We start from the raw sequence: 11,064 nt of genomic DNA, 5'->3' as shown, positions 1-11,064 counted from the left end.
TCTGCACACCCCTGTGCACACACATATATGTGCATGCTCGTCCTTGCACACATACCCACAGACCTACACACACCTGAGCAACCCCACTGGTTTGGGCAAAGGGCATCTGAACATCAAGACAGTAGTTTCGGTCTCTGAGTTTACACTTAGAGAAGTCTAATCTGGGACAACACAAGTCAGTGAATATTGGGCCAAATCCTTCTGTACTTAATTTTCTTCATCATCATTGTGAAGACGAATAAAACAACAGCACGTTTCTCATTGTTTTTAATGTTCTTTTATTTCTATTGTACAATAAAATTTACATATAAATATGTTCAATATAAATTTATTTTTCCCATGAAACACCTAGACATTTTATAGTTTGAATAAGAACTGCGTCTGCTTTGTGTTTCTTTCCCATTTACAAAACTCAGTGCTTTTAGGTTTATGCAAAATTGTTGAGGATGAGATCACATTGATCTGCTTGGTTCATGCAATCTAACCTGGATACATATGACATAGGAACGTGGTCATCCAAGAAATTCTCAGGAATCAGTGAAGTAAGATTTAGGGTGATTGGGCCCTGGAACAGCCTCCCCAGATTAAGTAGTCACAGCACTGAGCTTGCCAGATTTCAGGAAGTATTTTGGACAGTGCTCTCAGACACAGGGTCTGATTTTTGGGTAGTCCTGTGTGGATCCAGGAGTTGTACTTGATGATCTTTTTGGGTTCCTTCCAAACTGGGATATTCTATGGTTCTATGGTGCTAAAAGTATGTTTAGTCAACAATGCAAACCATCTCTCATACTCTAATAACAGAGCATAAGATGATTCTGTCTGTATTAGGTGGGATGAACTCAGGATATATTCTGAAGTAGGAGCAGTGTTTGGTCATGTGTTATTTCACTCGGAAAATCTGGTAAGACCATACCATAATTCAGGGCATACAGCAGGCCAAATCTTCACTGAGCTGAGAAGGTAGCAGGATCTTTGGCAGGTACAAGTGGAGTTCAGACACAGTATTCATGTGAATAAATCACCACATCTTTCTGTTTTGCAAAAGGTGATGTTGATCTCTTAAAAGAGGCCTACATATGCCACAAAGACTTCTGACCACATTTCTAGTGCTCCTACCAGGAAGTTTCAGAGAAAATATCAACTTGTTGTTCCTGTAACATTTCCTCTGAATCTTGTTGGATTTGATGAACTTTGCTGAATTCAAATCAGGGTTTCCAGGGGAACTCTGCCAGTTTTTCAGCAGTGCACTGTGACGTTCACAGCTCCGAGGCAAATCAGTTACATGGACTAACTGAGGACCAAGGATTCTTTTACTTCAGGGTCTCCAGCTCAGGAAGATGCCCTCTGTGATGACAGCTCTTGAAATGAAGAAAAGGGTCTGGGGCCATGAGCTGGCACTCAGGGTGGTATTTTTAGTGATTGGGTATATCCATAAACAGTTATTTTCTGCTCTTATCCAAGTTTCCTCAAGATGGACTTTCCCAAAATTTGATGAGGTGCCCTTTATCTGTCAACATCTGCTTATTCTATCTTCTTCTCTTTTTTAAAATGCCATATTTTAAAATGAACACTGGATATTTTCTCTAAGCATTTCTTCTTCCAACACCCCATCCCGTTGACTGAGCATGAGCGTGCCTTTAGTCACTTGGAAAGACAGGACTCATCCTTTGCTGTTGAGGAGAGAGTGGCTCGGAGCTCGTGCTGCTGCCGGGTGCCTGGGACTGGAGGCCTGACTCCAAGTCCCCCTCCAAGAGGCTCGGCTGCTCCTCAGTGACAGTGACTTCGTCCTGCTTGGAGGTGCCGCTGTTGGGGCACTCGGGTTGTGTTTGGTCTGGGCTGCTCTGCAAAGGCACCAGGCCACAGTCCAGGCTGGTGACTGTGTTTTCTGGCAGGCTCAGATCAGCCCCTTCAGCAGAGCTGGGAGAAATGAGTGCCTGAACAATGACCTCCTGCTCTCCGTCGCTGCTGGCACACGGGAGGCTCTCATTTGAATTGCAGCAACTTGTGCTTCCCATGAGGTCTCTGTTGATGGAAGCACTCTCTGAGCAATCAGCACTTGACCTGGCTCTTCTGGGTTCACAAGAGCTCGATTCACCTAGGAAGGAGTGGATACACAAGGGTTAGCATCCAACTTCCTCTGCCCATGGAGGCAAAGGCTTCAGAGGCTCCTTTGGGAAAACAGGGGTCAGCTGAAGATGTCAGGTATGGGCTTGAACGCCAGAAGGAGGTACAAGCCCACTGAAAGCATGAATTCTACCCATGTTGCTGACAAGCAGTGCTTTGAAAGCTGGATTTGCACCCTTACCTGCCAGGACCACGCGTTCTGCTTTGGAAGGCTCCCTGGCACTGCTCTGCAATTGGTGTTTGGCCATATGGGATCGTTTGCGCAGGCAGAAACAGGAACACCAACTGCCAGCAGGTGATTCCTTCCTCTTGCCGGGAGAACATGGTCTGCAGAGAAAACAGAGCAGTCGTGGTGCAGGGTGAGGGAAGAGCTGCACCGAGCCCTTGCCAGCAGTTCCCTACTCCTGGCACTGCCTGCTTTCTGCTGAAACACAGCTTAGAAACGCGCTCTGTTTCAAACAGCAGAGGACGCTTCCATTCCTACAGCTCAGCCCTCAAGTCCTGCTGGCTACATTCCTCTCAACCGTGTCAAGCAAGATGCGGATCATGTGAGCAAAGGCTCAGCAGCAGGAAAGGAGCTGGCAGGCGTAACTGCTTTCTGAGGAATGGTGCAGCCATAAGGGAAGCTCAAAAGCATCTCTGACTCTCACGTTAACACCTCCTCGGCCTCAGCTCACTGCCATCTTTAATTTCTAGTGCCAGCAAGTCCGACCAACAGCTCTGCTTACAGGAGAAGCACAATTGGTTTCAGGTGCGTGGCCCTGAAATCTGGAAAACCCCAGTGTTTCCAGGTACAGGCAGCACAGGCCAGGATAGACACCAGCGTGGCTTTCTGCATCTTGTGACTGCCTGCCCAACCAGGAAGGAAAGGCACCTTGTGTGGCTGAACTGAGCCCATAGTGCAACTGTTTTTTAGTTGAGTGCTTGGAGATATAATGGACAAAAAATAAACCAATAGAAATCACCTGAACAATGATGATAGGGGCTGGAAAGGGAATTCCTCTTTCTTTACCTTTCAGATGGAAAATCAATGATTGTGTCGAAGTTCCTCAGTACAGCTGCAGGCCCTTCCTCCACTTGTATCTTGCTGCTCTGTGTTGCAACAGGAGAGCTGCTCTGGCCTCTCCTCTCAGCCTGTGCCTCCTGCACGGTGAGCAGCTTTGTGGATGGAGAGACCCACACAGACTTGGGCCCAGGCAGAGAACTGTGCCCTGCAAGGGAAAAACACAGGTGAGACGGCAGAGGAAGCAACAGCACAGCCATCCCAGTACTGCATATCTCTCAGAATTGCTCATCCGAGCCACTGGAAGTAGAGGAGCTCAAAATAACCGTGTGCTCAGTGGTATGCTCGTGGCAAAGGACACAGCCACAATTAAGAGCAGCTCACTGTATCAAAAACAGGCAAACAAAAATCCTAGAAAAACTAGGGGGCTGGGATTCCAGAAAGCTTTGCTGCCACATTTCAATCAAGCTTCACCTGCTTGCAAAAAATCTTAACAGCAGTGATGGTTTTCTCCAAGTAAGGCTTGTGTTTGGACACACTAAGGATCCAGGAATGGGGCACCATATTCTAACCTAAGCCCAGAAGCCTGCTGTCTCCTCGAAATTAATAGAATTTTCAAAGGTCTTGGAGAAGACCTGGATTGGATCAAGGTACCAGATCAAGATCAAGCTAATGGAGGAAGACACTCACCTGCTCACTCTCCCACGACTGGTGTGGATTCGGAGCAGAAGATGACATCTGTGTGGCTGATGAGGAATTCCACCACAGCTGACTGAGTCTGCAGCTCCATGCAGGCAGCTTCAATGGCGCAGGAAGATTGGCTCTGCTGGGATCTGAAGAAAAGGCAGATCTTACAAGTCATTTCCCCAAGATCATTTCCCCAAGTCTGAATTTCTGTAGCCAAAAACTGTCAGGTTGGGCTCTGGAGACTTCCGCAGTGGGCAAACAGCAATGCCACTGACGAAATTATCCTGGATGATCAGGGACACAGCTGTCCCAGCTAAACAAGTGAGTAGAAACTGTCATCTAGAAATTGTGCCCCTGGGGTTGGGGGAGAGCAGAACTAAGCATTGTGTTGAAATAAAAAAAGAAGTTTACCTTAAGAGGTTTGGAGCCCACTCTATCGCTAAGTTCTTCACGTGCATGTTTATCACCGAGCAGATCCCAGCCAGAGACACCAAGTGTCTTATTAAGTCCCATGGGGACAGTGCACTGGTGGTCAGCACTGAGGCAGACTTGATGACTTCCAAGAGGCATCTGGGGAACACAGAATCACAGAATGACCCGGGTTGGAAGGGACCTCAAGGATCATGAAGCTCCACTCCCTGCCTGGCAGGGCCACCTATCTTCCACATTTACTAGGCTGCCCAGGGCCACATCTAACCTGGCCTTGAACACCTCTACAGATGGGGGATCCACAACGTACCTGGGCAGCCTGTTCCAGGACCTCAGCACTCTCCTAGTAAAGAATCTCCCCCTACCACCCAACGTAAATCTTCCGTCTTTCAAATTAAAACCATTTCCCCTTGTCTTGCTATTATCAGCCCTTTCAAAGAGTTAACACCCCTCCTGATTATACACACAGCCTGTGCCATCAAGGCCAAGCAGTGCAAGCTCTGGGGGGCTTTACAGCCTGATTGCGCAGTGCAGCTCCTCGCAGCAGGCATTTGACTCCAAGTCCCCTTTGCTATTAACCCCATACTATCAATAGCAGGGGAACAGCAAAGGAAAGGGAATTCTCACAACCATTGTGAATAGCTTAAATAAGCACCTCCTGGCACCACCACAAGTGCCATCAAGTGAGAGGCAGGATGTGGCAAAGACGTGACTCATGGGGCTAACAGAAAGAAGACCTCAGAGCTGGGGCAATGCTGCAACCACTAGCCAGGACGCCCAGGGAACAGGTACGTGTCATTTCCAAGACACTGCCCTGAGCTTACCGAGAATTTGGCATAGAGATGCTTAGTCAGCAGAGGGCTCGGGAGCTCCCTGAAATACATCTTGCACAGGGAGCTCACGCTGTGAATGTCTCAGACACTGAGCTCGGGAACCTGCTCTGAATCGAATTCAAGGCTGCAGAGAAGGACACAGAATTGGGCAGAGGGCTTTGGGAAAGACGAAAACAAGTCCAAAGCCACACAAAATACAGTCAAGAAAAGGAAGGACCTCTGCAGAGCCTTCCATATGGTCTCACATCACAGCGAGAAGCAGGAGAGCTCTTGTGGCACAAAGCTTGGGGCAGGAGAAATCAAGGCTGCCTCTAAGATAGTGCTTGCAAAGAGACTTGTGCTCTAGATACCTCATACCTTCAGTGTTCTTCTTTGGACACATCTCAGGATTTCAGTGTCCTTCTTGCAGTGAGGGGCCAAGAACTGAACACAAAACTCAAGGTGAGGACTCACCAGTGCCAAGCATAGGGAGATGATTGATTCCCTGCTCCTGCGGGCTCCAACCTTCTGCATTCCAATTCCAATCTAAACCATTCCTGCTATGGTATTACTTGAATCCTCATTTAAGGCTGGACCTCAACAGGTCAACACATCAGAAATAACACAGTGTGCATCTGGAAGACGTGTCTCAAATCCCAGAAAATCCAACTCAAAATCAAACTCTACCCTTGGTAGATTTACATCACGCTCTTTTCCTTGTGTGTGAGCAATACTTGCTCTTTTCAGATGGTACTATGAGCATGTGGCATCCCAAACACATAGTTAGCATCCGTCCATATCATTAAGGCTCTCGTCAAGGCAGTTATTTCAGCCTTCTGAGGTGAAGTCCCCATGGCTGATGGTTGTGCTTCCATTCCCTGCTCAGTAGCAGTTACTGCATGTCCTGCCTTACAGCCTCCTTGTCTCACAAAACTGCAGCTGCTGGTAAACCAGGCGTCTTCTGCATCTTCTAAGGGTTCGTCCTTCAGCTCCGACCGACCGGCTGCAATGTGCAGCTTCAGTTGTTTCAAAGCAGTCATGTCATCCTGGTTCTCCACCAGGGGAGTTCCGCTAAGGAAAGATACTGGGCTGGCAATAGTAGTTACAATTATTTCTATATCACCCTGCTCCACCAGGATGGCCTGGTATTTCGGGAATCTTTGGGGTGAGAGCCAATGTCCACCTTTTGCCTCCAATACAGTAAACACTGCATGAGATATTAAAACTGGTATTCTTTGGCCCACTGTAGATTTATAGGCTTCCTGAATATTTAGCACCAGTGCACCCTGGCTATCCCTTACTCACTTCAAGCTGTTTGAAGTTTACCATCAGTCCGTAGCTGTGTATCCATGGTCGGCACCCTCCTGTCATTCCTGGCAACGTATGGAGTTCCTTGGCAGTTTGCAGCTCAGGGGTTGAGCAGATGGCTTCTTTCTTGGCAGTCCTTAAGGTTCAAAGTCCAGCTGTCATCTCCTATCCCAAATATGTCACTTGCTGCTGAGTTAGTTGTGCTTTCTGTCAACCAAGAAACTCAGCAAACTCTCAGTCTATTGTACACAGTCCTTTTGTTTTGGTGGCATCCACATGCTCCAGTAAAGTTCCACCCTAGGATGGAGGATCCCAGGTCTCAGGCTCACGAGTTGACCAGTTCTCAACAATCATTCAGCTGTTCTCACAACCCTGGGTAACACTGTCCAGGTTCACTGAGTCTCTTCTTACTCTGTTAGGGAGAACAGATACACACAAGTACTGGTATGCTATCATGAGGAATTCAGTAGGTTACATTTAATATAGAAGCATGTTGCAATCAAAAGCACGCTTAAATAAAAGCATACCCTTTTCTTTCACTCAAAATAATAGACCAGAAAAAAATAAAAACAAAACCCTCATCATGAATGTTAAAGAAATTATCTACTAGATCTCGATGGGAAGTAGAAGCACATGCTAGATTTAGGAGCACAGCACTTGTCTCATTATCTGAATGCATCTCAAGGCATGCTCCTTGTGAAACTGTGAGAACTTCTATCATTAATAGACGAGTACCGTGCCCTGATAGATGGTTAAACTGCTTGCAGTGCACTGTTAGATGTACAGGCTGGTGGCTGTATGTGCTGTGACCAAATAAACCCCACACAGAAATCTTTCAGAATATCAGGACCTACAAGTATTGCATTCATATTTAAAGTAAAAAATTCCTAAGCTACACATGTTCTAGGTTTCCATTTGTTAGATACAACATACCTTTGGAAGTAGGCGCCTGAAAGGGTATGCCTTCTACTTGCTTCTCTGTCTGACTCTTTGAAAAGAGCAGGAGCAGGAAATGCAAAGGGCAGCTCATTTCTTAACGCTGACTCTGCATCAACATTCTCTGTGTTTGCACGCTTCTTAGATGCCACTTTTCTTGTCACTGGAGTTGACAGTGTGAATTCCATATCACCCAGTTGAGTATCATGCCTCGAATGCTGCCAGAGATGGAACAAAAGGTTTTCTGATCACAGCCGGAGAAGTTACTGTCAAAGAAATTCTAACAGCTGAGAAGGTCAGACACAATGCTTATAAAAACATCATACACTACTTGTCTATTGAACAAAAGAGTTAAAACCTCTGATTCTTTCCTAGAATAAGTGCGTTTCTTATAGACTCTCAAATGCCATTTTTTATTTGTTCATGTCAATTCCCCATTTACGATTAACCCTCACCAGCTTATCTAAACATAACTATGAATTATCACTTGGTTTGGCTGCAAAATTTCAATCACTTCACTGTGGATTTTCTTGTCCAACACAGTAAGACTGAACTTCTTTCGGTACCTTTAAAGGTCTGTGTACCTTTAGCCTAACTCCAGAATCTTATGAACTGTGCCTCATCGCTTCCCATTGTGTTTTAAAATCCTCACTGACTCCTTTACTTGTTCCCTTGCTTGCTGTTTCTGTGCAAACCAAACACTGGAGTTAGGGTTCTCATTAAACCAACCATGGCCTACAGGTAGAAGGCAACAAAATTTATGCTTAACATACTTCTTTGCTCTATCTTTATCTTCCTTTGGTCAAGGTCCACTAGATACTTAAATATGGAGTAAGCACTAGATACAATGAGAAGCAGATTTCTGGATTAAGTGCTGTATTTTTTCTGTAAGAAACTAGCACTACATCTTTACACACCTGCTTTGTTCTCTGAGTATTTAGATCGAGCGGAGATTCTTCAAACACTGAAGCTACATCAGAAAATTCCATGGATCCAAACACATCTGGCACATGGCTGCAGTCTGGCACATCTTCATATGTCAGAGCCTTTTCAGACTGAAATGTTCCATTGAGATTCTTATGCAGAATTAAAAGGAAGATTTCATCAGAAGATTTCATCACTAAAATCTAAATAAGACTGCTTTGCAAGTTCCAAACTATGGCTAACAGCTAATGGAAGCCAATAGGCCAGCAGCACCAACTTTTATATTATGTTCTTAATACTGTAATTGTGGGTTTGACATTCATATCAAGAGCAGAAGGGAAATTACTCTTAGAGCTTCAAGTCATCTTTCACAGCCTGTGTCAACAAGAGCAGCACCTCACAGCCTTTGGTTTGAAGACCCAGACCACAAGCTAGCTAATGATTTTACACAGAAATCCAGAGTTCAAGTCATTGTTTACTTTAGGGCTGCAATTCTACTGAAAGCCTTCAAGTTCATCACACTGAATTATCACTGGCACAACACATAACTCCACGTTACATATGTGATCACAAGCAACCTGGCAACTTCAGACAATTCCAAAGCACTCCACTTGCACTTGGCTACTAAAATACAGAGAAAGGAATTAACATCAGAAATAGCTGCAGTCAAAACCATCTAAGAATCCAAGTCTCCAGGAAACAAGGAAAGCAAATCCTCTCCAGGACTGTGTTCTAAAAGGAAACAGATCAGAAAGGTGAGTTCTTCCCCCCTTTGACCACCCACTCATGTAACGTCCATGTCATTTCTAAGTATGCTGCCCAGACCAAGACTGAGGATGCTTCAGAAGAAGACCTTCCCTGCTAAGCCAAACAGAACAAGTAAGGTAGCAAAATATGTAGAGCCAAACGAGGAAAGGTGCTCTAAGAAGGTAAGCATCACAAGAGACCAACAGGAATGCTTACACAATCCAAACAATGCACAATGTCTGTTCCACAAGCTGCCAAGAGGAATGTGTGCAGTACTCACAGCGCACCATGTACATTGCTTACTGCAGTCAAACTACTTCGTAGGACCTGCCCAACTTACTAAAACATTTTAATGAGCAGTCCGAACTGTCTGGATCAGCACGGTTCACTTGGAAGGGACCTTCATAGATAAACCTGAAGAGGTGTGGCGACTGCACTATCTAAACCTTAAAGCATATAGGACCTTAAAGCATAAGCTTAAAGCATAGAAGCATGACCAGCAGGTCGAGGGAGGTGGTGCTGCCCCTCCACACTCCTCTCATTGAAACCCCATCTGGAGCACTGCACGCAGTTCTGGAGCCCTCAACACAAGAAGGACTTGGAGATGTTCAGGCAGGTCCAGAGGAGGGCCATGAAGGTGATCAGAGAGGGCTGAAAGCACCTCTGCTATGTGCACAGGCTGAGAGAGATGGGGCTCTTCAGCCTGGAGAAGACTCCAAGGAGAACTTAGAGTGGCCTTCCAGTATCTGAAGAGGGCCTACAGGGAAGGCTGGGGAGGGACTTTTTATAAGGGCAGGTAGCAACAGAATGAGGGGAAATGGCTTTACATGGGAAGAAGGTAGATTAGGATTGGATATTAGGAAGAAATGCTTTACTGTGGGTGTGGTGAGACACTGGAGCAGGTTGCCCAGCAAGGCTCCAATATGATTGCTTTGCAAGTTCCAAACTATGGCTAACAGCTAATGGAAGTCACAGAATCACAGACTCACACAATCGTAGGGGTTGGAAGGGACCTCTAGAGATCATCGAGTCCAACCCCTCTGCCAAAGCAGGCTCCCTACACCATGTCACACAGGTAGGTGTCCAGGCGGGTCTTAAATATCTCCAGAGAAGGAGACTCCACCACCTCCCTGGGCAGCCTGTTCCAGTGCTCCGTCACCCTCACTGTAAAGAAGTTCTTCCGCACATTTGTGCGGAACTTCCTATGCTGTACTTTCATCCCATTACCCCTAGTCCTATCCCCACGCACTACTGAAAAGAGACCAGACTCACCATTATGGCTCCCACACCTCAGCCTTCTTTTCTCAAGGCTAAACAGACCCAGTTCCCTAAGTCTCTCCTCATAGGGGAGATGCTCCAGGCCCTTCACCATCTTTGTGGCCCTCCGCTGGACTCTTTCCAAGAGATCCCTGTCTTTTTGTACTGGGGAGCCCAGAACTGGAAACAATATTCCAGATGAGGCCTCACCACGGCAGAGTAGAGGGGGAGGATCACCTCCTTCGACCTGCTGGACATGCTCTTTTTAATACACCCCAGTATGCCATTGGCTTTTTTGGCTACAAGGGCACACTGCTGGCTCATGGTTAATCTGTTGTCCACCAGGACGCCCAGGTCCCTCTCAGCAGAGCTCCTCTCCAGCAGCTCTTCCCCCAGCCTGTACTGGTGCATGCAATTATTTCTACCCAGATGCAAGACTCTACACTTGCTTTTGTTAAACCTCATCCGGTTTCTTACTGCCCAGTCCTCAGTCCAGCAGAAAAAACTTTTATATTATGTTCTTAATATTCTAATTGTGGATTTGACGTTCATATCAAGAGCAGAAGGGAAATTACTCTTAGAGCTCAAGTCATCTTTCACAGCCTGTGTCAACAAGAGCAGCACCTCATAGCCTTTGGTTTGAAGAGCCGGACCACAAGCTAGGTAATGATTTTACACAGAATTCCAGAGTTCATGTCATTGTTTATGTTAGGGCTGCAATTCTACTGAAAGCCTTCCAGTTCATCATACTTCATTATCAATGGCACCACAGATACCTCACAAAGAAGCATTATGACATCACAAAGGGGCATTATGATGTCAGAAAGGGCATTATGA

General features: G+C 46.1%; 1 protein-coding gene and 1 long non-coding RNA gene across 2 annotated transcripts; both read right to left on the bottom strand.

Moving 5' to 3' along the window:
• Positions 1-261: 261 nt before the first annotated feature.
• LOC107306717 (rho GTPase-activating protein 32-like) lies at positions 262-5,939 on the bottom strand. The gene is made up of 6 exons (XM_085520622.1): positions 5,530-5,939; positions 4,226-4,384; positions 3,818-3,960; positions 3,137-3,335; positions 2,306-2,451; positions 262-2,095 (listed from the first exon to the last, which is right to left on the bottom strand). The coding sequence occupies exons 5-6, from the start codon at positions 2,370-2,372 to the stop codon at positions 1,638-1,640; spliced, it is 525 nt and encodes a 174-aa protein (XP_085376748.1). The 5' UTR covers positions 2,373-2,451; positions 3,137-3,335; positions 3,818-3,960; positions 4,226-4,384; positions 5,530-5,939; the 3' UTR covers positions 262-1,637.
• A 684-nt stretch (positions 5,940-6,623) lies between these two features.
• LOC146757638 (uncharacterized) lies at positions 6,624-8,370 on the bottom strand. Its single transcript, XR_014936039.1, has 3 exons — positions 8,217-8,370; positions 7,297-7,517; positions 6,624-6,775 (listed from the first exon to the last, which is right to left on the bottom strand). It is a non-coding gene; the product is annotated as an uncharacterized LOC146757638 (long non-coding RNA).
• Between the last annotated feature and the right edge of the window lie 2,694 nt (positions 8,371-11,064).

The sequence above is a fragment of the Coturnix japonica genome, chromosome 20 (assembly GCF_054131305.1).
Source record: "Coturnix japonica strain WE chromosome 20, WE-NBRP24, whole genome shotgun sequence".
Taxonomy (NCBI): domain Eukaryota; kingdom Metazoa; phylum Chordata; class Aves; order Galliformes; family Phasianidae; genus Coturnix; species Coturnix japonica.
Note: the sequence above shows the minus strand (reverse complement) of the source record. Positions and strands in the feature narration are given on the sequence as shown.